The following is a 27,529-nucleotide window of genomic DNA, read 5'->3' on the forward strand; positions in this document are numbered from 1 at the left end:
GTGCTAACTCTTGTCTTAATTCTCTCTCCTGCTCTCTGCCCTCCTTTCCTGTTCCTCAACATTAGAAATAACTAAAGAAAGACTTATGTGACCAATGTCTCAAACATAGACTTTTTAAGGTATAACAGACACAAAAATTTAGTCCTCAAGATGTAAAAGGCAGGTATTTTTGCATAACAAGAAATATAAAATCTTTTACTCCATGAACAACTTGCTCAGGTTTAGTCTTCTGGATGTAGGTGTGAGAATGACTTGTTCTGCTTATTTAAAAAAGAGATTCAGATGCTTTATCAGCTGATTATTTTCCTAACATGGAAGTTTACATCTATTTTTGTGTGGCCTCAGTAGAAGGAATCTTTTCCTGTTATCAACTAACATATTTTTATGTTGTTTTTAAATACATTTTTACAGAAAAATAATACAGTGGTATTTCAAAGAAATGAGAAAAAACTAGGAAATAGTGCTATGGAAAAAGATTGGTTGGTTAGAGTGGAAAAACTAAGGGGATCATAGTCAAAAACTTGTTGACTGTGAATCAGCTGTGTCATACTGTTTTTTTTGAAGGGAAATGTTATTTTGAAATATATCAATATATGTTATGTGTTGCTGATGCAGTTACAGAGCTGATGTATTTAAAAAAACCCTTAGTTCTAGACAATTCTAAATTGGAATACTGGAATACTTTACGCAACACATGTTAAAAATTTTTTAAAAGTAGAAAGAGGAGACTGTAAGATAACTGAACCAAGAGAAGATGACTTTGTTTTGCTTTAAAGATGAAATGTTTTCTATGTTCACTGTAATGCAAACAAGTCAGTAAAAACATGAAAAAAACCCAGTAGTTCAGGGGATTTTGGTAAAGTTTCATTCAGGATGAAACTGAGGACAGTTAAGCACTGCTCCAGGGCTAGGGCTTACAAGGTTCTGGAACACTCTCTCCATATCATGGAATAATTTATGCTGGCAGTGGTCCCTACGGTCACCTAGTTGAACCAGTTTCTTAAAGCAGATCTAACTTCAAAATTACATCAGGTTGCACAGGGTCTTGCTCAGTTCAATTATGAGCATCTCCCAAGACAGAGGTAAAGTGACAGAGACTGGACAGCCTCTCTGGACAATGTGTTTCAGCACTTAATCACTGTCATTGTGAAAAAAATGTGAAAAATACTAGGGGAGTTTAAATACAGGTTATATAGGAATTTTTCTGCAGCAGGCAAAGCATAGCTGATTTTATCTTGGAGTAGGAAAGAGGATGAACTAGACTGTCTCTTTTGGATCTGTATATCTATGATTTTTGTGGTAACTAATTCTGTAAATAATATATTTTTCTACTTTTAATTGCAGCAGGAAAAGAATCAGGAAAGCTCAAGAAATAAAGGTAAGTGTTAATTATTTTCAAAATGTGGAGATTCTTGTAATTATCAGAAATCTAACATCCATTGTTGGTAAAAAATTATCCAGACAGGTTTTTTGCTGAGTATTTTAGTATTTGAAATGACAAAAATATATCCAGGAAAGGAGGAGGAAATGTAGAAAGTAAATGCATAAGCTAGTATTTTTGGAACTCTGCTGGAGATGAACAAGGCTGACTGCTGTACTCTGGATGGGTGGGCTGCACGGCTTCTCACTAAGTTTGTGACCTCGCTACGGATGCTGCTTATACTTCAATGAAACATCAGTACTGTCACTTTAGCTTCTTCCTTTCCACTTAGTAAATCTGTAATTGGATGTGATTCCAATTTATGCACAAATTAATCATGCCCTTAGTAGGCTGCCTTGCAAAACTACTGTAATCTGTGGTTTTTGCATACAATTTTTTTATACTTTCACTGCAGCTTAGTCTGTGCCAGTGGCTAAGCACTACATGAAATAGAATATCCAGGTTAAAGAAACAGCCTTGTATCAAGAAAATTAAAAGAGTTCAGAAGTTGTGGATTTCATGCTTCTTTCTAATATAAAGTCTGTTAAGAGACAGAACACCCAAATCTCTTGGTTAAAAATTTGATTAGCAACCAATGAAAGGCAAAATTGCCAATAGAGGCAAAGATTATCGTCTTGATATTGTAGTTGCTTACAGAGGTAGGCTACGAGGTACTTTAAAAAGGAAAACAAAGGGAAGGTAGAAGAAGAAAGAATGTTAGTTAAAGGCTACAAAGAGAGGAGGGAATTAAGTGACAAACTAACCTCTATCTTTTTTAATTGCCTTAAGAAGCAATGCTTAATCATATCACCTGAGTTAGCTGTCCTTAATTCAGTTATTTTTGTATCACAATACTCATTAATCTCAATTTCCTTGCTTTCCCTCACACTAAGGCTATACACGGGTGTTTAAAGACAAACTAAATCTGATGGTTGTTTGGAGTTGTGTCAGGACAATTAAGTTTTTCATTATGATATGATCATTTACATCATCTGAAGGACCCATGGTCCTTCATTTGAAGAGTGTGCATGGTAAAATAAACAAAAAAACCCCCTTCAGTTTCAACCAGTTTGTGATTTATAATTTTCTTTTCTGAGATAATACACTATAAAGTTGAATCATCTCTACATGTAGTGAGTGTATCCATGATGTATTGTTCAAAAACCTTTCTTGTTTTATGACTTAATGCAAATCATATAAAAGATTGTGAAAGCTCAGATTAGATTGAATAAATAATATATTTGTGAATACTTAATGTTAGAGAAATTACAAACTTTAAGACTCTATGTAGAAAGGAGGATACTGAAATTGGCCATTCTTGTGGATTTTTATGATTTATTTCAGTTATTATGCTGTTTGCTCCCCCTGCCCAGTTGCCAGGTGCATGGTCATTATGCTATATATGTCAGGAACAAGTAAAAGTAGGAACAAAATAATGAGCTAGTTGGGAGTGCCCATCATATTCATTAGCTGTTAGTTTAGTTAACTAACCACAGAAACAATTTTCAAAGGCTTATAAAATATTGCCTACAACCACAGCCAAAGCAGAGCATTAAACTCTACTTGAAAGGAGATATCCATTACCTCCACACAGGCAGTGAAATTGGTGCTCAGCTGCACAAAATTTGTTGTGATTATATCCATAACATCTCTTGAGGAAATTTTTAATCTGCTAAACTTCCTGCATGCTGTGCCTGTCTCTGCCTAAACTGACAATTCAACTTGGAAGATTTCAGTGGTCTGAAAGACTACTCATGCACAGGGTAAGCTTTGGAAAAATGATTCCACTTTTCTATATATACAAATATGCTTAATTGTGTAATGTTTTTTGGGGGTTGTTTTTTTGGTTTGGTTTCTTTTTGCCTTCTCTTCATATTTTTAAAATTTCTTATTTGTTTTCATGTGTTCTTTTTCCATGTCATTGCAAACTTTCAGAAAGGTATTTTTATTTCACTTGTAACTTACAGCATATAAGATGTTAAAAGTCTTTCTGCTTAAAATACTGGTTGTTTTGGGTGAAACAAGGCTAAACTAATGTTTCAGCATAAACGTTCCTGCGTTGTCAATGAGCATCTACCCTTCACATGCACTACTAAATGTGTTGTGCTCTGCATGTGTTCTTGTGAGTTAGGTAAATTATCCCCAGGTTCTCAGGACAGGTTTCTAACAGTATTCCTTACACTCTCCGCATATGGAAGTTACTGTATACAGTAAAAGGACAAAAACATTTTCTGTGGTTCCTTAAATGTTCTGAAACTTTCAGAACCAATGTTGTCCTCTTAATTCAGAGGACAATTAGAGCCCATGTTAAGCATCCCTACCAGATGAAACTCTGCAGTCTCTAGTGTGCCTCATAACTTCCATTGATATCAGTATTTCAGTATCTAATCTTTTATCCAGTATTTCTTTAAGATTGTATTTTTATAAGATGAGGATATTGCAGCAGATTTAAACTCAAATGCCTTTTGACTTCAGCAGGATCAAGATGTCAGTAACAAGCACCATTCCGTATCTTTTATTATATTATAAATGCTTAGTAATTTTTCATTTTATTTCATTTATTGCTTTAAAATAAGTCTGATTGCTATTCATATTTTAGTAATGATGTTATTGTTTTGTGGCATTTGTTTTTTCTCCTGACATTTTTCTGACCCACTTGTTTTTCCCATCTGTTACTTCTGCTGTCAGCCACTAAGGCAATCACACCAAAATAGAAGCCAATACTCAAACATGCCCTGTTCTGACTCTAATCCCATCTCTCTCTGATCTGTGATATTCTTTTTCTTGTTTCATTTAATGGATAACAGAACTTTGTGTATGCTGTTTGAGAAAAAAGAAACACTGCTTTTATGTAAAATAATACGTTAACATTTTACAATTTAGTGTACGCTGGCAAACTTCCTTTATACTTCTGAGAATTTTTCCTGCATGAAAATGATTATTACCAGTGCAAAATACAATTGAAATTAGTTTCATAGCATGTGTCTTTAACATGAAAGAAATAACAAGGCAAACAATCACCAGCTAAAACCGTGCTAAATTTTACTTGCTGGTTTAGAGTCACAACTTGACCTTCTTTACGTCTTTTTTTTTTTTTTCAGTGTTAACTCCTTCAGACAAATTAACATTTTATTCCAAACATACAGCGGACAATAAAATAGATATTTTTGCAGTGAATTGGAAATATGTTTGGCAGTATCAGAAATTGTGTTGTATTTAAGCAGTGTGCAGAATTTTCTTCCCAGCTTATGCTTAACTTTGGAGACTTTCAGGTGCTTTTAATAAAGTACATTATAAGCTTTAAAGTGGAAATTGTTTCTGACAACATTACTCTGGAAAACTTTTATTTCTGAAGAACCCAAAGGTTGACTAGTGACATATATCAACTTTTTGCCAAACTTCAAAGTCATCTCAATTCCGTTGCTCAGAAAAAGCATGGGCACACTGGAAATAGTCACAAAATATTTCAGTTAACTGGTAATGTTTCAGATTATCAGTTCCCAAACTCAGCCACAGTTATTTTGATTTATGGTACAATAATTTTCTTTTTTAAGAACTAAAAATTAATGTCAGTATAGAAAAGCAGTGTGTAATACATGTTTCTAAAAAACTACAGCAAAACCAGAGAAAATCTACCAGAACAAAAAAGCTAAAAAACAGTTTTGAATTTAAGCTGAGAGTAAGGTGGTCATTTTGATGATATTGAATGATGAGGTGATACTGTACACAACTTGTGTAACTCTAGCTATTTGTTTCAGCAACTTAAAGAACAGTTACTGAAAGATATAAAAATTGCTCCAGCTAAGATTTGGAAAACATACACTTCTCATAGCATTTGCAAAACATGCATGTAAATAATTTGAATGATATTAACTTGAACCATGTTATTTTAGTTAAGTACACTTTAGAGACTGACTGTTTAGTATACTCTTAAAATTTTTGCTAGCTACTATTTATCTAAGCTTTGAACGTCATTAACAGCCAAAACTAAACAAGAGAATATTGACTGACAGTATTTTAATCACAACCCGAGTTTCTAATTGTATTCAATCCTTCTCATTTTATGCTTAGCTTAATAATCTGAATGTGAAATGGTTGTTGACTCACAGATCAGTGTCAAAAATACAATTCTTTATTATTATAAACATATTGCCAGGCTCTTCTGATATCATTAACAAACGTCTGTTCCTTTTATGATCTTTAGCTACCAAAAATAAAGAAGATACCATATGGGCATCACTTGCATACCTTACTTGCTTTTTACTCCTTAAAAAGTTAGCATACCTGCACAACATTTGCGGCCTTGTCTGGGATTCCAGATTGGTGTTGTAGTCTTTTTCTATACAATGATAATTGTAAGGCAAGGAGGAGTGAGAAAAGCTTAAGATTGTTCAAAACGGAAAGAATTTAAGGGACAAAACCAGTAAGGTCTTAATTAAATAAATAACTTTTAGAAGTGACAACTTATCTTGAGATACTCTCAAATGCCAGTAGGTTAACAAACTGTTAAGTCCATCCTGCAATATGGCTGGCTGTTAGCACTTTTGATAATGGACAAAGCTGTGTATGTTCTGATGCAGAGTATGTGGCATCAGCGTCTTATGTCACGTTAAACCAATTAACTATGGCAAAAAATGCACATCATTACTTTCTGTTATGTGTTCAGTGACTCATTTTGTCTGCCTAAATTCATATTTCAACAGACTTGTGTTATGTTGAGTATGGTTAGAATCTGAACTGCAATCCTCCTGGACTGAATGGATTAACGTTTTATAGTTTGTTACACTGTAGTAATCCTTCTCTGGTGGAGAAGTACACATCAGAAGAAAATGTAGTATTTTAGAGAATATACATAACAGCAGGCAGGTTAGTAAATGTTTGTCCGAGAGTGTTGTTTTCATTGGAATGCAGCTGCTAAATAATCTGACCTACAGTGTTCTTTGTTCTGATGTTCTTTTCTTTGTCGTTATGTTCCAGTTTACCTGAGTGAATAAACTTTTAAGAGGTGGTATGAGGATTGTTTGAATTAAGTGTGCCAAATACTATCCCCTTTATCCTATTCCATTCTCCTCCAAAGCCTAGTCAACTGAAATGCAAATCTGTCACTTAAGAATTGCCATAAGAAATGCAGCTCTGTCTTCCACTCGAACAATTCTCCATTCCTTTTCATTTCCATGCTCTTACAAGATACCCACAGACACAGTGTTATTAACTGAATGTGGTGGGGTTTTATTTATTTATTATTATCTTGGAATGGCTTTAGCATGATTAACACTTATAAAAATGCAATTTTTTTTTTCTAGGTTCTGAATCAGTTCAGAGTCAGGTTATGAAATGCATTGAAAAGAAACAAAACTCTTCATCTGTGAAAATAATTGTAATATAACAGCTAATCTTACCATCTTATCTTTGAAGAGACATGAAGCTCATTGTGAGAAAGTGAAGTGTGTGGGTCAGACACCAGTTCTAGGTAACATCTTTGGTAACAGTGCAATTACCCAGACTTTGAAAGTATACATTAAGAGCAAGGTCTGTGCTGTACTATACAGCTTTGTGGGAAGGCTTGCTTATTTATTTTAAACAAGGCATCGATTGATGAGGCTGAATTCCAGTTTTGAGATCTGTGAACACGGCACGGTATTTTTACAGTAACCTAGTCAGACTTGCTACCAGCATAATGCCATGGAGATAAACAGAGTAAACTGCAAGAATATGTTTGACTCACCAGTTGTTGTCTTGAGGTAAATGTTCTTTATGTTAGTCAAGAAAGTAAGTAAAAGTACTCAAGTAATAACAAGTGAATACAGCATAGTTCAAATATAACAGAATTGCAGCATTTGCCATATTTTAAAATACAGACATACATTCCATACAAGTGAAAAATTGTCTGTCCTTTTAGTATGTTGGTGTCAGGGGATGAACAGTATCACACAGAATTTCTTGAGTGTTATGTTACAAATGATGTCCATATTTCAGCGTAGGAGTTAGAAATAACTTTATGTTGGTTGACTCCAAAGTTTCTAAGTCCACTTTTGCCATGACAAGTATATATACTAAAAAGATAATAACTAGAAAACAAAAGAGCCAGAATGAGTCTGAAAAGCTTTTGTAAATTATACAAAAATTCACAGCTGTAGCTGTATATTCAGAAAATGCATTGAAATAACAAGATATGTCTGTAAGTTTTCTTAAACGCACATGTTCATTATTTCTGCCACTAATCTAGAGCTATGTGAAGGGCTCACACATATCCTGATGACCACTACAGAGATACCTACTGATATATATTACATATATATTATAATATACACATGTATTTTATGTATATAATGATAATGGAGAAAATGTGAAGACAAAAATGTACTCCAGCTGTGTTTTATTGCATTCATAATAGAATGAAATTCATGTGAGATGTATCTGACTTGTTAGCAGCTTTAGGAATTATACACACAAAGAATTTCTTTCTTCTTCTGGTTTTCTTTATGGCAGAGAAATGGACATTTGACTTCATTTTTCTTCTCACATGTAATATTCATGCCATTCAGAAACTTGGAGGGGAAAAAATTGGCCTGTGTCAAAATTCCAGGCAAGAACTCTTCTTCTGCAAAATGATACATCTATACTAACAAGAGACATAATGGTTATTTCTGTATGTAGTAGCATTGTAGAGCTCACACAAGAGATTGGTATCCCTATCTAGTTTTTTTTTTAAAATGAATCCATGTCCTTCTAGCATTTAGGTTACATACTGTTAAATTGTTAAATCTATTTCAAAGTAGACATTTTGATCTTGACTAGAGAGAATACATTCAGCAGTATTCATGAAGTTTCTCTCTGTAGTGCACAAACACTTCATTTGAACAGATAGAGCAGAGAAGAGATTCAACACGGGGGGGGTGGGGGTGGATTCCTGAATACTTACTGGAATACATATTCATTCCTGTTAAGACTCTACTAGCTTTAAAGAAGTCACTCAAAGGATGAATGTAGCAATTTTGCTTATTTAAATTTAAATGTATTAGTAGTCTGAATTTTAATGATGTGTGACCCACAAATTATTTTGAATGTAGTACAGTTTGACTAGCACTCTGAATTTTTTTATTTGTTTCATGTAAATTTTGTTTAAAAGCTGCCATGTAAAAGTAGCTACTGTTCCACTTGAACACTCTGTTGAAAATGTTTTGGAGAGTTTCTTGTTTGTTTCTGGTATTGGCTGAGAAGAGTAAATGCATATGACTTTAAGTTAGTCTATTCTTTTATTATTGATAATCTTGAGTTTTGTAAGTTAATTCATGCTAAAATAAAAGCTCTGTCATTTCATATATTCAGATTTTCCTCTGTGCTTAAGACAAGACTAGATTTCACTTTAAAGAAGAAATATTCTGAAATATGTGTATTTTCAATAATACTAGCTTTGGTTTACTTCTTTCTTAAAAGGTACACAAACTACAGATGGCTTTATGAAGTAATTTAAATTAGCTCTTGAGCACTGAAGACTTGCACTAAATTCAGAGAGAATGCAATGCAATGAGAAAGTATATTTGGATCCTTTAATATACATAATATAAACATTAGTGTAGTGTCTGTAGGCTATGCATGTCATGTTTCTCACATATAGTGAATATTCATTTGATTACACTAACAATAGAAATCTAAGAATGTAAAATGTGTCTTTGCCTGTGAAGCTTAGAGCTCTCAAGGCTTTGGTGCATTTAGGTACACTGGTTTAAAATGTTACCCACCTCTTCTGCATAACCTGCTCCTTTGCACAACCTTACCATTCTCATAATGAGGAGCAAAATATTATTTGTATCAGCACCATAGTTATCTTAGTTAAGTTCGGCATATAATAGCCAGTAGGGGCAGGTTATTTCACGGTACTTGTGATGTAGAAGGCAATTGTTATGACTAAAAATAATCAAATTGGAATGATAGAAAGAGCAACTTGTGTTTTGTGTTGCAGACTGTTGAAGCAAGATAATCTTCATATCTTAACACTTTGAATTTTTTGTTTTAGAATAGGTTTTCAGAAAGAATAGAGTATGTTAGAAACTTATAATGCTGTTACACTTGAAATTTACATTTTATTTGTAAATAAGTATACAATGTAATAGCTAAAGAATTTGGGGGAAAGCAAATTTCATTATTTGTTTTTATTCTTCTATAGCATAACCCTTGCTTTATCAGAAGATCTCAGTATTATCTCAGTATAAGCTTATCTAAAATAGTCTGCTGTGATACCTACCTTGTTACTGAAAAAAAAAGGAGGCTATGATACTTGTATTACTGAAACAGATATACATAGAGATCCTTTTAAAAATCCACAGGGATCTTTACAAGCTCTACAAGCATGTTTTTTTAGATATGAACTTTAAAAACAATATAGACAATAGTTCAATTAGATGTTCATAAAGGAGAGGAGTGGTTGTCCTGAAAGAAAAAATGAAGTCCAGGAGGAATAGATAACATTCAGAAGCAACAGGTCACACGTACTGGTATTTCAGAAATAAATTCTATTTAACTTACATTGTTTTAAAATAAAAACCTGTGAATAGATGTCTCTAATTCAGGTACTGTGCCACTGTTTTTTATTGTACGTTTATAACACTAAAGTTTAATAGCTATCAACATAACTTGCAGATAGGTTTTCTGTGCTGTTTGTAGGCTATAAAACATTTATTTTAAGAACACTTATGCAGAAAAAAACAACACCTATGTTTCACAGCAGAAATTTCCTTACTCATACCATCCAAAACAGAAATAATTTTTGCATTCATTGTGAATTCTCTAGGATGCTATTGATTATATATTGGGAACATATTTTATCATATCAGACATCTCTTTCAAGCAACTTAAAGGACAATCAGAACTTACATAACCTTGAAAGATGAGTCTGGTGAACATGATTTCCACCCCCACCCTCACTCCCAATTATTGCAGCACTGCATATAACTCAGATGCAAGTTGAAACAAGTACAGTATTCATTTTTTGCCTTACTCTTTGCATAGTAAGGGTTGATGCATTTTGTTATCCATTAAGGTCATGTTCTAGTTTACTCCAAGCACCCTCTTGTGCCACTGTTTCAGACCCTAGAACATGATTAACAGTGTCAGGTCCTGTTAACGTTTACATCATAACTGGAAGCAGGTATTAAAGTGAAGTGCAAATTAAAGACTGCTAAAATGCCTGCCACTAACAATTACGGTGGGGCAGTATTAAATTTCTCATTTGTGTCCAAAGGTCAGATTAATAAAGCTGCATGGCGCATTATCATAAAGGGTGGACCCAGCTGTCTGTTTTGATTATGCTTAAAAGTCTAGTGTTTCTAAGGAGACTTTGCAAGGAATGAATGCATCCATTTTAACTAGCAGTCTAAATATGGGTAATTATTAGACCCTTTTCTGAAGAGATCCAAACCAGAGGTTGCTGTCGATCAAATGTCTTTCTGCTTTTCAATTTACAAATATAAAAAGTAGGTTTCTTCTACAAATTCCCTTCAGTTTTTAATCCTTATATTTTAAATAGCTCCCCAAGTACCTGAAAAGCTAATTCCTTAGATGAACCAGCTCTAAACTAAACTCCATCAAATATTAAAAATAGACCTATCCATATCTATTCCAACATGACTTAATGAAACTTTGTGGTTTGTTTTTCCCCTCTTTCCCTTTTTCTTGATTCAGAAGCATATTCAAGACTCTTATTAAAAGAAATAGTGTTTTTTTCCCCAGCAGATGAACAGCAACAGTTTCCTGCTATTTCCTGCTATGACAGAAATATGAAAAAATGTTCTCTATCATTATTCCTACTGTGAAGAACACAGGCATCTTTAGGAAAAATGTTAATTGTATGGGTATCTAGTACAGATATCTGTCTATCCAAAACCATACTAATAATCTAGTACCCTGATATATGAATAAGCAAAGTCCCATGGGTGTTACACAAATGAACATAATATTACAGGTATATTCTCCATTTGGTACTTGAGAGCTCTAGTGTTTTAAATTTTTGGGAAAACAAACTCCAGGTTTGTTGCCAGGTAGAGAGTAATTCTTTTCCTTGGAAAATTTATACTGGAACTGATCCCCAGTCATGCCCAACTTCTTCAGAAAATAATTTCAGCACAAAGGGACGCTAATGGGCTTTAAATGAGGAAAATTTTATCTTCTGAAGTTGTACTTTTTGGACCATATAGATGTTGGCTAGCCATAGATATTCCACAGATTAGAATTACAAGCAGTTTAACTATTTAAATTAAAGATTTTAATTCATTTTAAACAGTGGATAGGTAGTTTATAGCTTAAAATTTAATTCTCTAGAGTCAAATTAAAAACTATGTTTACATTGCAACTATTCAAGTGATTAGTACAAAAAGATACAACACTTCTTTGATGATGCAGTTGCATACAACTTTAGTAAATGAATGCAGCTTTCTACCCTTTCTTCCCAATAATAAAAATTCTGGGCATTTTTGAAAATAGCTTTTTAAAGGTTTGTTAAAATGTTAAAGTGAATTAGATATTGTAAAAAAAAAAAAATTTTTTTTTTTTCTTTAAATCCACATAAATTAACAAAACTCACAGCATCCTGTGTAGAAAAAGGAAACTACTGATTTGGCAAGAAGTTGCCAGTAGAGTTACCAAGATATAAATCTGCATATATTGCTGAAGGAATTGAACGCTTTTCAGGTTTATATTGAAAATGAGATTAACTATGATGGTACAAATTTAAAGGAATCAGAATAACCTTTTTGCTATAATCAAGGTTATAATTTTGAAACAACAAAGGAAAAAGGAAAAAAAAAGTTAAATCAACTGTATGATGACTTGAGTAACCAACATGTCATAAAGTAACAGATGTGTTCATAACAAAACAAGGAAGGTTTTCCTAGCAGAGATAGAGAAATAATAAAAAATATTATATATGACACTACTTAAACCTCTTCTAATATACTGTATCTATGTCCAAACGTTCACATTTCAGATTGAATTTAATTTAGTCTTGAACAGGTACAGAGAAGGGCTACTGCAGTGATCAGACAGTATTTTATAAGTGAAAACTCAACAACTCAGCTTGTTTTGCCTATCAGAATGGAAGACTTGAAAGAGTTTTGGTAAAAATGCTTGAAAAGAGTATGGAACTCCTGAAATGAAAAGTTAGCTAGATTATAATTATTTTAAGCAAGAGGCAGTTCTCCTTGCATGCAGCAAGACATTTCTCTATATGCAGATTACTCCTCTTTGCATGAATTAATATGATAGTGCCAGATTTAAAAATACCATGTGTGATTGCGTGTAAATGATAAAGTAAAAATGGAATGAAACCTGTTTCAGGAGGAATTTCCCTGGTTCTGTGGAACTAAGGAGGAGATTTGGTACTTTGCCAGTAGACAAATTTGTTTAATTTTATGCAAAGTCATACATTATTGAAAAAAAAACGTCAGGAAATTGACTGAAGGAGATAGTAGAAGGACCCACAGCCTCTCCTTTAAATTGAAGCAAGACTTCCCCTATCTGGAAGACTAATCTAAGGTAATCTGTTTACAGGGCAAGGTAATATGCTTCATTCAGGATATGATAAAACCTCTGTTTTGTTGCCTTCTCTTTCCTGTGTAAAGATAACTCTATTTGCGTAGCCATGGCCTGGATCATTTTCTCTAAAGCCTTCTTTTTAAGTGTTCTTTCCCACCTATGCCCCATTTTGTGTAAGCTAAGTCTCCATTTTTCATACCAGCCATTCATATCTTTGATGATTTGACACAGCAGAAAGTAGTCCGTGTTCTCAGGAGGAACACATGTAAGTCTTTAAAACGCAACCTCCCTTGAATATCCAAGGGTAGGATATGCCTTTGAACTTCCAAAGCTTTTTAGAAATCAAGTATTTGAAGTCACTTCTAGCTTTTTTGATAGTCATGGGACACACAGCTTTCAGTTTCAGAGGAGTGGACTTTATGGGATAGTCTGAGTGAAAACAGTTCAGGTGAACACTCAATTGGGATCATGTCTTTACCTGCATATTGTTTGTCATTTGACCTATGCTTCCATCACCTTGGAGGGCCTGATGAATCTTCAAGAAACAATTGTATTTTATTTATTTATATTAATTCAAATATTTTCTAGTCTTTAAGATGTTATCTGAAATCCTAATAGGATAAATTCCTACTGATTCTTAAAGATTTTTTGAGGTATATGATGTATGGATAATTGTCAGAAAAAGTTTGTCTTACAAAATTGTAATAGTTGACAATAAGGTTTGCCAAATTTTGTTTTGCTCAGATGCTGAAAGGATAGCCATATAGTATCATGGCAATGGTAGTAACAAACTGTCATTCTGTGTGGCCCTGCATAACTACAAGTGGAGGCATTTGACTGTTTAGGCAACAGTTATTGATCAAAAAGCTGTTCATCAGGGTTTCCAGCCTGGGAAATAAATAAAATAGGACAGATTTTTGTCCATACATCTATCTGAATTTTCTTGCACAGGGATTGGTTAAAAGGTAAATCCATGGTTGATAAAGTCCTGGCTGATCCTTGGTTAAATAATCTAAGAGTTTTGACACAAATGATTACACATCTAAATATCATTCTATAAGCAAGTGTCTTTGTATCCAAAAGCAAATATGCTAGGATGCTTTCACCTCTTTGTGCTTGCTGGACTTTGTAGCATGTAGAATCTATTTGCGCATATGGTGCACTGGCTATAAATTTTTGTTTTTCTGTCATTTGGCTTCCTGTCTAGACTTAGTCTAAGCATAGGCGTAGATCGCTATGCTGGCAGGGTCTCAAGACAAAAATTCTCGATAATAAGGTTCAAATTACACTCTATTTAAATTAGTCACAAAGAACACAGATACAACTGTGAATGCTGGCCCACTAGCAATAATCAGTCAAATCTGATGTTTTTATTTTCTTAAAACACCATAAAAATCAATGATGGCATTGCTTGAATAGAAATTTAAGAAACTTTTATTATGGTTCAAAAATAAAGAAATTTGAGAATATTAAAGCAAGCATTTTTCTTAGCTTTATAAAATTCTGCATAGAGCTGATTAAATGAAGGCTCTCAGGAGGAAGGGAAGAATAAAGAATTCTAGCAAATAGAAAGGCACACAAAAATCCCATTTGTATTATAAGTGCCACCAAGGTTCTAATTAGCACACATTGATTCTTCCTCATAAAATGTAAAAGCTGTGATTTTGTAGCTTTAAGGATAATTGCCCACTAAAAATGCACTACAAATGGGGGAAAAAAACCCAATAAAATAATATTCTGGTATCATAATTTCTATGCTCAAAGGATCATTTATCTAGCTTGCACTCTGGTCTAATTAGCAGTAATCTGACCTTCTTTTCCCAGAAACATTGAAAAATCTTGTTACTCTTTATAATTGTTATTGACATCTCAAAATAAAAGCAGTGTATAGAGTTACAAGTATGATTAATGAAATAAAATTGGCAGAAGTCGTACAGTATCATAAAATCTAAAGAGAATGTATTTATATTGCTTAAACAGTTTTTCTAAGGTGGTTCAACATGCTCCTATGTAAATATATGTGAATAAACTTATAGAAATACGTGTATATATGTTCACAGACGTACACACGCATAAAATATCAGGGCTGAGCCATAAATAGACGCGGTTTTAGTTTTTAGTTTTGCTGTTTTTTGCAAATTTAGTGGGGAATTAGTTGTGTGAAGAGTGAATCTAGGCTCTCACTTGTTCACAATGAAGAGTGGCACAGTTACTAAGCCCTTCAATAGTTCAGTCAAAATGCAGATTAGCTTTAAATTGTTTTTATTATGACTTGGTAAATACAATTTAATAGTATATATTGATACTAATTGACCAATTTAGATTTTTTTTTTCCCTTATACATCATTGAAACATTTGTTATCCTTACATCTGGAGATAAAAAACTCTGTAAAACAAAGGGGGATTTCACATGATTTCACATGATCTACACTTCTTTACACGTTTATCTAAGGAAATTATAACCCTTGTGCAGGTACTTGCTGTTTTCCACTTAAGTTTAAAAACTTAGTTTTAATGTAGGGAAAAAAAAAATCAGAACCTTAAGTTAGATGCTTAAGACAGTCAGTGCAAGTATTTTCTGTACCTTGCATTAGTATAAGAGCAGACAGAAAACATGCTGAAACAAGTATGAAACTTGTTTTCCATAGAAAGTTTGATAATGATGCTGAATGCAGAAATTTGTTTACATGGTAAAGATTGCTTTTAATTATATATTGGGATGCGTGCTGGTAGTAATATAGATAATTTTACACATGGCGGGTCATTATTTAGACTGTTCATAAATTTGAAATAGACCTGGTTGGATAAAGCCCTGAGCAACCTGATCTGACCTCATACCTGACCCTGCACTGAGCAGGAGCATGGACTAGAGACCTCACAAGGTCCCTTTCAACCTGAATTACTTATGACTCCTGATTCTTTGTTCTGTGCATTTCTAACTTTGCTTGAAAACATGATTAGCTTGACAGAGACCACTGTAAACATTAATGATGCAAAGAAAAATCTTACAAAGTTACTCAATAATAAATTGTTTTCACAGGCTCATAAGCTTTGCTGGTTGGAAAAATGGATCAACAATTTTTAAGTGAACAGCAAATATGTTTGACCACACCAAGTGCAATTTTTGAAAGTGACTGTTATCACATATTGAATGGCTGTATTATTTCAGATCTATGCCATAGAAGTTTAAATATTTGCTTTTAAAAATAATTCAGTGTAAAAGAAAAAACTAGCGTTGAAATGTGGCATTTCATTCTATTGAGGGAAGTGCTCAGGTTGCCCTTATGTAACAGTAAAAGCAATGTCATGACATGTCACAAAGATGAGCTCTATCAACTAACAGGCTTTTTAGGTTTTATGTAACGTCTTCAATATAAGCCCTGAGTACGGGCTTTTTTCTGCTCCAGAAGACTGGGAATTAGCTTGTTTCCCTTATTTTCTGATCCTTCTGTGCTTTGCTGTTATATGAAAGTAATGTTAAATAAATAAAAAACCCCAAACAAACGAGCAAAAAAACCCCACCTCATCATCTCCATATCTGGCGCAAATGACTTTCCCTTGATGAGCCTGCATAAAAGCATCGTTGAGTAAAATAAGTACGTTAGTGGAAGATGGAGTTAAGGATTTGCCATCGGACCTATACAGTAACTTAGAGTAAGACAGGAGTAAAATTTTCCAGAGGCACAGCAATGGAACCATTTGTTTCTCAAAGGCTTCACTACATATATTTCAACAGTGTAGGGATTGTTGTTTGTTTAAAATATATTTCTGTCTGTGTTTTCTCCTTCTTATTGAAGTAAAAGAATGTGGCATACTCTAAAATGTATACAGAATCAGTAGTGAGGACTGGAACAGTAAGATTTTTTTTTTTGGTGAAAATTGCATCACGTGAATTTCAAATTTCTGATGGCAGATGTTGTTGCTGTGATGAATAAAAAAAAATGTGCTAGTCTTTGATTAAAAAAAAAGTTATTTGAAAAAAGTTTCAAACTGTGACTTCAAGTTTGTCTTGTAGCATCTTTTTATTTCCTGCTTGTGGTGAGTAAAAAATGTGCAGAAAGAGAATATCTACTGAGAACAGAAATGAGAACCTAGGAAAAAGCATTTCTTGTGAACCTTTAATAGGCTTTAAATACATATTTTAAACACCCATTTGAAGGTATTATGTCATCTACTGCAAGTGTAATAAAAACAGCAGGAAATCCTGAGCATTTTCCCATCAATTTCTTTATTTCCACTCCAATTTGAAGTGTTGGATTAGGCAAGATTGGGAAGTGTAATGTAGTTCAAGATTAAAATATATCAGCTGAAGTATCCAGTAGTAAAGATGTTTCATGGTTTAAGTTTGTTTTTTTTGGTGGGGTTTGGTAAAGCACGTCACCAAAATGTGACTATGTGCATGACTGTATACGCTCAGTCTGGATCAATGCTCTTTAAAACATTAACATTCTTCATATGTCTGTATTCTAACATACTTGCTGGGCATACTAATTGCTAAACGTGCAGGTGCGTGACCTGTTATGATCCTCTTTCCTTGCTTATTAAGAAAAAAGAGTCTTTTTATATGCCCACTTATCTTTATAAGTGGTCAATTGCAAATGACATTTCTTCCTTTCCTTGCCTCTCCAGAGAGATATTATGAGACATGAAGCCTGTTTACTTTCTTTCAAGCTTTTCTGTACTGACTGAGACTGCCCTTTTCCACATGTCTACTTTATTCTTCCAATTGTAGCAAATGCTTAGAGGTTAGGGGAATCATAAATGCAAGCAGGCTACATGCTAGCCATACAGAGCACGAAGGTCAGTGTGGTTTCCCACACTGGGATTACAGTGTCCCATCAGACACTTTAGCAATCTCATCTGGTTGCTATCAGAAAAGTCAATATTTGCATTTTGTTGAATATGCATGCCCACCAGTGTTTGGAAAAAGGGCTATTTGGTATCTGTGCTTGTATGATTATCTTGTTTGCATTCACAAGATACTATCTGCAAATCCTCTAATGATTCAAAGACAACGCCGTATGGAGTTATTTCATTATTAGGATTAATTCTTTGCTATTCTAAATTAAACAGGCTTAGAATTTGATGTTCTTTAATTTTAGCTAGGGCACTGGAAGGACAACTTGAAGAAAAATATCGAAAAAGGCTTTAATTCATAGAATGTTAAGTGTACAAAGAGAAGCTGTTTTAGTTCATGGTATGTTTGTGTATCGCTTTTTTAAGAACTCTTGAATCACACTGGTTACTGAGAAACATTAGTTTACCTGCAAACAGTAGTGCAAAATAGATTACTGATTTCTAAATGGTCTAAAAATGATCTAATCAATGGCATTTTAATGAAAACTAATTTGAATATGAGGATTATTTAACTTGCGTGCAATCATGTTTTGCAGGCCATAGAGTAAAAAGGTGTTCCGTATGGGCAGAATCTTATATACATATATTGAGCCTGACTGACTTCAGCAGGATTCTGCAGGTGTGCTGGATTTTGACTGCAGACAGAGACTTAAATCAGAGCACATCATTCTGAAAGCTTTTATAATGCAGAAAAAGATCCTTTTCAAAGATCCGTGAAAGTATCTTAGCAATAAGTTTACAAAATTGCTCCTTTATGCTTTGGAAAATATTGGGTAGAGATCAGTAATTTAAAAATCTGTGGCTCTTTTCAGACTGATTCAATTCACGAAAATGCTCTTGCTTTCCAAATACCAGTGATACAGACTATCATAAGACATTATGAAGTCAGTTGCCAACAGTGTGATTTTGCATAGAAGAGTTCTACATTCATTGATTAAGTTGAGGTAGAAAAGGTGGGCTGTGATTAACACAAAAAGGGGGGCCAACACAACCCTGCCATCTACCAGCAACGGATGGACACAATGCATTTGAAAGTTTTATTTTGAAATGAATACCTGTCTGTTAAACATAATTTTGACCAGCCAATTTAATAATGCCCCTTGTCATCCACGATGGCATCTGTAGAAGACGGAGCTGGACATCAGAGCAACCAGGGAAGTGTTTTAAGATACTAAGAGGGAGACCTGGGCACTTCTTCTAGCACCATTGTCAAAATAGAGAGAAAATCTGGACACCAGTGAACCAATTTAGTTATTTGTGCCTTAATTTTTCCTTGGTGTTTGACTTGGGACTTGTGAGCTCTGGTAAGCTTTACACTGACTGTGTGAATCATGTCATGCATACAAAGAAAGCTAACAGACTCATAACTTTATACTCTGTCTTGAATGTTTTGTAACTTGAGATGGTGACACTACTTTGAGAAATACTAGATTTTCCACTAAACAAATAGACAGAGGGGAAAGCTTTTCTAGAAGTCAGTGAACAGGAGGTCCTAGGGGCTAAATATGTTGTTATTTTCTAAATAAAAAATAAACCATTTATCAGCCATGAAATACAACAGCAGAAGCTGCAAGGATAACATTAAATTTAGAACTGTCTATAGAATGTACATCCTCTAATTTGAAGGACTGCTCATGTCATGTTAATATCTGGTTTTGTCAAAGTTAAGGAGCATATATGTAATCCAGCCAGCTACTGAAAATGACCTTTATTTGCAGTATCTGTATGCCCTTAGTTATTAGTGGTTTTCCAAAGAGCTCTGCGAGATTGGGTAGGCCTTTCAGAAGTGGGAACTGAAATCCATATTACATCAAGTGAATTTTTAAGAGCCACGTGAAGCCTGTGGTGAAATGACTGAGAGGCAGACCCCTGCCTATTGAGTCTGTGAGTCTGCCCAGTCTTTCCACAAAGATATATGATCAAGAGCTTGAAATACACATTGTATTCATTTAAATGCCAACGCTTATGCGTGGATTGCTGAAACTTGGTCATGGTCAGGTGTAAAACAGAAACTGAAAGCCAGTTTCAGAATGGAAAAATGTGTAGATGTGTAGAAAAATGTTTTAGATGTGTGGAATTCTTCCACTCAGCTTTTAAAGGCATGTAGAAATGCCTTACTTTTGGTATATTCATTTTCATTATTATTTTCTCACTACTAAATATTCCATAGTTTCATCTTTTTTGTTTCTGTGTGGGTTTTTGGTTGGTTGGTTTTGTATTGTTTTCCTGAGAGAAGAAGAACGGGGTATGTCTTGCTCCTTTTTTGTTCACCTTTTCTCTTTTGACATGTTTTTCTGGAGCTAGAAAGAATGTTATCGTGAAGAATATCAAACTGACTTTTTGGGTGTTGGGCCAAAATATTTGGCTAGCCCTATACTAAATAAATAAGCAGCAAATGATAAATAATGGAGTAGTCATTTTATTCTGCTAAATAATGAAATTCAAATAATGAAAAAATAAACCATTCCATTTTATGTTATCTGAAAAATTGATAACTAGTTTGTGGGTTTTACATTATTCAGATAACACAAAATGTGCAATACATTTGGATTTGATCTCCTTCTTCCCTTCAGCAATACAACTATGAGGCTTAGCAGAATATGTATTATCTATTCATTTCTAAAACCAGAAATTTTTATGTTACAAAATAGATATTTGAAAAATCAAAGTATTTTTTTTTTGGCCCTCAATGGAGTAACAGTCTTTTATTTTAGTCTAAATGATAGCCTGAGTTGTCACTGGGATTTCTTCAAAGTTATGAATATATTAGCTAATTGTTTGGTACTAAAGCTATATTTGCTGTTAGTGTTTTAATAAGAGAGCTGCAGTTAATAGGTGGTATAACATTGCCTACTTTTTCAGAAATAATTAATGTCTACAAAATTAGTGTTACCTTGATTCCAGTTTGCACATATCACCAACAGAGCGCCATGTGCTTGACATGCAAATTTACACAGAAATGTCTTAAGGGGATGTCAAATGCTGGACTTTCTCTTTTGTAGTAATTGTGTTTAAGATAATGTGTTTGCTGTGTGTGCTTTAGTTGTGAAATTCAAGATGTGCTGGAATTTTGACTGAGCTTTTGCAGTGTGTTATCATGCTGAACAGATTTGGTATAAAATATACAGTGCAGCAGAGATGTACTATGTACTTCTGTTGTTCACATTTCATATATTTTTTTAGAACCTCAAAAGTAAGTTTATTGCCAAAATGGTTTAAAGCTTAACCCAAATGACACACAAAAATTCTGGATGTACCTATGAGCTAAAAACTGTAACACTATCTTTTCTATCTTTTTGACAGATTTGTATTTTTTTCCCTATAAAAAGTAATAATTTTACTAAACTAAAATACAAGGAAAAATGAACATGTAAGAAAATTGGTCTATTGCAGTGAAGACCTTGTACTATAAGAATGCAAAAACTCATGGTTATATGCCAGGCGAGCAAACCTTAATTTCCTTTCCTTTTCTTAATTTCTCTTTTCTTTAATATCTTAAAGTTTTGAGCAGTGCTGTGAAAATTCTGTTAAAAATAATTTATTAAAATCCAGCAAATCCAAGCAAACATTTGTTTTCAGAAGCCATAAAATAAAGCTAGAAAACTCCATCCCCCCCCCCTTTTTTTTTTAAGTTTAAAAACCAGTTGACTAACAATATAAATGGTTGAAAATATGTTGAAGTTAAGGAAATAATGCATTAGAATTTGTTTTAATTATTGTCATTTGGTTTTCTGAGCTTATTTTTTGGACAGATAAATCTTGTATTGCTTATAATCACTTCATTTCACCATTAACTGAGTGGAAAACTTTTGAAGAGAAATTATCATATATAAAAGTTACTTTTGGTATGCTAAAAGACTTATGTCCCTATTGAGGTTGCTGAAAAAACAGTTGTGTACTGTCTAATGCTTTCAATATATTACTACAAATCAAAAAGCTACTAAATGGCATGGTAACACTTTTTTTCACTCCAGACAATAATATGATTTTTAATAGAAGAGGCCAAGGTTACAGCATGGCATTCCTTAGAGGACTTAAGCAAAAGGCATGCATCCTGTAAATGTGAAATGGGTTAAAGTAGGAGATATAATTTAGATTCCTGTGCAAGCTTGCTGAGTAAAACTTCAGTGCATGCAGGTTTTCAGGCATCTACATAAGGGTATTTTTTTTAGGTTGCACTTTCAAACTTGATGTTTATATTCTTTGTATATAAACCCTGTGCAGAATAGGAAAGCATGTTCCTATGCTGCAACAGTTCAAAAGGAAAAATGAAGATCTAAATAGGGAAAAAAAAATTACATTAAAGATGTTTCCATATATGTAACTATTTTTATGCTATATATATGTATATTTGATAAACTATCATTCCAAAATTATTTTCCACAGATATGTTCAAAGAAAAGGTTGAATTTTCCTGGAAAAAGAATTAATTTATCAATGGTGCCCAATGAAATTTTTAACTGTAACACACAATTTTTGTAATCTTGTCTATAACAGCACTCAGAAAATAATCTGGTTTAGATATATTTTGCTGCCTTGTGTAGCATAACTTTTCAACGGCTTCCAGAAAAGATCTAAGATCTCAAAAGCTATATAATCCATGAGCTGAGAATGTGTGTGTGTATACAAATTATGGTACATAATAGTAGCAGAGTATAATATGTGCTATAGATTTATTTGTATTTTTCTTAAAATAAAACTTGACTCATGAATTACTGAAAATTACAACAAGAGGGCAAGTAGTCATTACAATTGTTTTTGGGTACCTGGAAAAATATTCATCTTTTTTCTCTACAGTAGGTGTTTGAGTGAAAATCTTTTCGGGCAGGGTGAACTCGAAATATTGACTTATCATGTCAAAATATAGCAGCCAGTTTAGGAACAGCAGTGAGAGACCAAAGATATCTGATAGGATAAAACATCAGTGAGATAGAAGAAGGTCTGTGAGAATTGTAAGCCATCCATAGATAAATAAAATCTAAATTTGAGTGCATATCAAAGATGGGACTGGTTGGAAAAGATTGATTTTATGGTTGTAAATAAAAATTAGACAAAGATATGTTTGTAGTGACTGGTTACATAGTCTGGCAAGAAACACATAAACTAGAGCCTATAAATGTTATCTGTTGACAGCTGTCAGAAAGATGGCAACTCTAACCTTAATGCAAAAACAGTCCAACTAGTGTTATAAAACATGCATTTTTAATGGGTGAAATTAGTTCATTAGCTAGTCTTGTGTTGATTAATGAAGCTTCTGCCAGCACGGAGTCTAGAAGAGGAAATTAATTGAATAAAAAGCTGCTTTAAGTCTGTAAGCACAGTATGCAGCTGCAGCAGTGGAAGAGAAGATTCAGGAAAGAGGTATGAACCCTTAATGCTGGGTTTTGAGTAGCTTTCTCAGAACAGCTTGCCACCCTTGTCACTTAATTTTCTTTTTTTCCCCTCTGTACACTGGACAGGAGTCACTTTCTGAAATTAAGATTATACTCCTGTTTTGTCATGTAAAGGTTAATATGCTCTTCTAGGATGTGAAAGATCTGAATTTGAGTCAGGTCCTACTGACTTTGATATTGAAATTAGGCCATAACACAGCTCAGAAAGATGGGCAAGACTGTAAGTGAAAGAGAATTTGACCCTATAGGTTAGCAGATATTTTGTTTGCTTTAATTCAACCTCAGGTGACTATTTTTGCCAACAAAGTCTGATCAGAAGTTATTCTAAAGATTACGGTGCTAAGTTCATGAAGCAGCTGCAGATATTTTGTGTTTTGGTAGCTATCATCCTGTAATCTTAAAAAAAATTCCATGAAAGAGCATAGAAAAGTGTTTTAGGCAGCAGAACAACAACTGTTTCTGACTATCCTGAGCTTCCTTCCTACATATGAACTACTATAATCCATGTAATTCCTCTGGTCCAATATGCTCTTGAATGTTCATCTGGTTGATGTAGGTGCTATCTGTGGCTATAGGATTCCGCATACACCTCTGTATTGAAGATTCCTGCATGTATGGGTTGTCTAACCATAGATATTAGAGTCCAATAGTCTAAAATGCAGAAAGTAGTGTTAGCCCATGTAGTATTCTTGTGTAGCTAGTTCATACTCCAAGAATTCTACTAAAGTTACAGACATTCTGTGTCCTTATTTTTAGCACTAAATGACAGTACATATTGTGTAGCACATCAACCCTGGTCAGATTTTCATGGAGAAATCGTATATCTCTGGAAAAATAATACACCTGCGCAGACCTTGCTTGTCCTTCTTTAATGTCCTCAAGAGTTTTAATCTGAGAGTTTCTTCTGTACTTTTTTCTGTCAGCTTTTCTCACGGTACCTCCTTACCCTAGAATATACAAAAACATCCTTCTGACTTTTAAACACTAGGTGTTTAAAAGTAATATTCTTCTGTGCCTAACAGATATTTTGCTGATTTGGTAGTAGAATTTTGAACTGAAGAGCTAGCCCCAGTATGAGATTACGTTTGTAATCCTTGCTTGCATTAAAGGAGTCCAGACATTTGTCTCGGAGGAAACCATTTAAATATTTGCAACCCACTAATCTGTTCAGGAGATTTTCTGTTGTTTATCTAGGGCAAGTCTACTGGCTACTGATTATCTTTAATATTTCCTTATTCAGAGGAAGCACTGTTAAGATAAGCAGGACAAAAATAGTATACAAGATAGAAATTAATCATTAAAAAAAATCAAACGATCATGAATGGATTCACATAGAGTCTAAAGTTGGTGTGGTCACATGTTTATCATTCAAAAGTAAAACAAATACTGAAAAGCAATTAAAAAATCTAACTTTGATCTTGGAGATGACATCTCTAGTTTCTTAAAATTGTCTTACTTGATGCAGCTGGACATGGTTGAAATGTCTAATTACAATAGAAAATGGCTGTGCTATTGTTAAACACTCATATTAGAGTGTAAGATGCCTGTGAATGGAAAAAGGTTATATTATTTGGTGGCATTATTTGTAAGTTTGCTTGGGAATCGCTAATTTTCACTTGAGAGAATTGTTAGAAATTTAGGAGGTGTGTTGGTTTTGGCTGGGATAGAGTTAATTTTCTTCACGGTAGTTAGTATGGGGCTATGTTTTAGATTTGTGCTGGAAACAGTGTTGATAATACAGGCATGTTTCAGTTCCTGCTGAGCAGTGCTTACACAGAGTCAAGGCCTTTTCTGCTTCTCACCCCACCCCACCATTGAATAGACTGGGGGTGCACAAGAAGTTGGGAGGGGACACGGCTGGGACAGTTGACCCCAGCTGACCAAAGGACTATTCCATACCATATGATGTCATGGTCAGCAATAACACTAGGGGGAAGGCTTGGCAGGGAGGCTGGTGCTCAGGAACTGGTTGGGCATCTGTCGGTTGGTGGTGAGCAATTGTTTTCATTTGCATCACTTGTCTTTCTTGGGTTTTATTTCCCTCTCTTTGTTATTTTCCTCTTCGTGACTATTTTATTTTTTTAATTACTATTATTATTATTTTATTTTAATTATTAAACCATTCTTATCTGAACCCACGAGTTTTCTCACTTTTACCCTTCCGATTCTCTCCCTCATCCTACCAGGGGGTGGTGAGTGAGTGGCTGCGAGGTGTTTAGTTGCCAGCTGGGTTTAAACCACAACAGGAGGATGGACAACAGGCATTAAAAAACTTAGGTAGTCAAAAGTACATGCTTAAGGTATTATGTTTTCACTGAATCAAGTGTGTAATCTACAGGAGAATTTGCAAAAGAAAAACTAGATTTATGTCAATATGCAGGAAGATGATTGTATTCATATTGAGGTTGCCTAATACGACAACCAACCTTCAACTTGAATTGAAGAAATGAATCTCATATTTGTTTGCTTTTCATTTCAGTAGCAGGAATCTACTTCAATATTTCTATTGTTCTGGGATGTGGCACTCTATCATAGAGAAGAGAGGCAATTTCTGTCTCCCCAAACCATCTAAGGTTAAGTTGGAAATCTACCTGGAAGTTAACGGAACTCACACAGATCACAGTTTCGTATCTGATGTGAACTTCTCTATTAACAATTGGGCAACAACAGTCTGTATCAGCCTCTCTCTTTCAGAGTTTAGTTCTGTGTGTAAAGTGCATTTATATACCAAAACCAACAAAAAGACACAACTGGCAATTGCAACACATGTAGGGGAGGAAAGACTGAGAAGATGAAAAGAATGCTCCTAGCAACAGTCATGACATAGACACGAAGCAGTGCCAAGAACCTAATAATAAGGCACTTATATTTTGAATGTTTATGTTCCTTCTCAGGGGTTGTAGAATGTTAATACATTCGTCATTATGTTCTTGGCTTTAGGGAGACAGCTATAAGAACTGAAAAACAATTATTTTCAGAAGATCTTTGTAGCATATGTTGGATTAGTGAATATGGAGCATATTAATACAATGGAGCATATGCTCCCATTGGCTTAATTCTGGTCAACATTATCTGTACACCTTGAGTGTATTTCTACACAGTTTAAAAAAAAATTTGCAAGCAAAACCAGAACACCACCACAGTTTGAATTAACTATGTCTCCAAGGTTTAGAGACAATGGTAGAAATGCAACAAAAGTCACCAGACCTCAAGTCCAGTGTATCATACCTTAGGCAACATGGTTTCTGAAACATATCTATACCTATAGGTATCAGAATTTTTAGTAGTATGAAAAATAGTGGGGAAAAGTTGGAGATCTGAAAACAATGTTTCCCTTTTCTTTCCAAATCTCATTTTATATTATTTCTTGAAGCTAAAATTGGATTGGATATTATGCAAATAAGAACAGCTTTAATTTCACTAGTTAATGTGTGTTTTTATGGTATTAATTCCCTTTTTTCTGGGAGCTGGTCACATTACCCACCACAATAGGAAATAAATTTCTGCGCCACATTTTGTAGTTAACAGGAATTTTATGCTAGATCTGCTATGCTAGCAGTCACTTTCCTTCCATCCCCCATCTATCTGTACTGCCCATAGAGAACAAAATGCTTTGATAGGTATTTTCTTTGAGTATTGATGCTGTTTTTTCTTTATAAAAGGTTTCTCTTTGTTTTTTGTTGTTTTTTTTTTCTGAGTGAAACATGGTGAAAATGCAAGTAAACTGTATCATGAAAAGCACATATGTTTAAAACTAAATGAGATAAAGCCACAGAAGCAGACAAATTACATTTTCACATTATCTCCTTACTGCAGAAAAATTTTAGGTTTATGTAAAAGTCGCCAAAGCTTGAGAACTGGAGCTTGCCTAATACATCCTGGGATTTCTTTAGGTGAGTCTTCAACACATAGTGTGAGTTCAGTATTCCTAGTTAAGGCATTTTTAATCAGAACGTGTGACCTAACACAGGACATGTTCTAATTTCTGAAATCTACTGAGCCTTTGCAGTAGTATTTCCAAAGTACCATGCAGCAAGAATGTATGATTATTAGGAACAAAAAAGAGCTAATATTCCTCAGTAACACCACTATTGTAGTGTTGATGATGATGTACTCAAAACATACAATTCACTCTTATGCATCCCACCACTATAGGCAGCAGTCTGAAAAGGCTGCTACCAAATTTTCTAGGCTGTACAACAAAGAAAATTAAAAATGACAAATGAGGAAACACAGAGGGACTTGCATTCTTTCACCTCTCTGAAACAATATTTTACCTGTAACCTTCCTGTGTTCTGTCATTTACCCTGATAACTCTGGATTTGCTTCT

The 27,529-nt window shown here is 34.1% G+C and overlaps 1 protein-coding gene across 3 annotated transcripts in view; it reads left to right on the top strand.

Moving 5' to 3' along the window:
* FSTL5 (follistatin like 5) overlaps positions 1-27,529 on the top strand; it is a 311,987-nt gene that overhangs the window by 21,587 nt on the left and 262,871 nt on the right. For 2 of the 3 annotated variants that reach the window (XM_072862015.1, XM_072862014.1), the window contains exon 2: positions 1,348-1,378. In XM_072862015.1, the coding sequence (XP_072718116.1) occupies positions 1,348-1,378 (31 nt within the window). Of the gene's footprint in view, positions 1-1,344; positions 1,379-27,529 lie in introns of all 3 variants that reach the window. The other variant, XM_072862012.1, reaches the window with a different exon arrangement.

This window comes from Ciconia boyciana, chromosome 5 (assembly GCF_034638445.1).
Source record: "Ciconia boyciana chromosome 5, ASM3463844v1, whole genome shotgun sequence".
Taxonomy (NCBI): Eukaryota; Metazoa; Chordata; class Aves; order Ciconiiformes; family Ciconiidae; genus Ciconia; species Ciconia boyciana.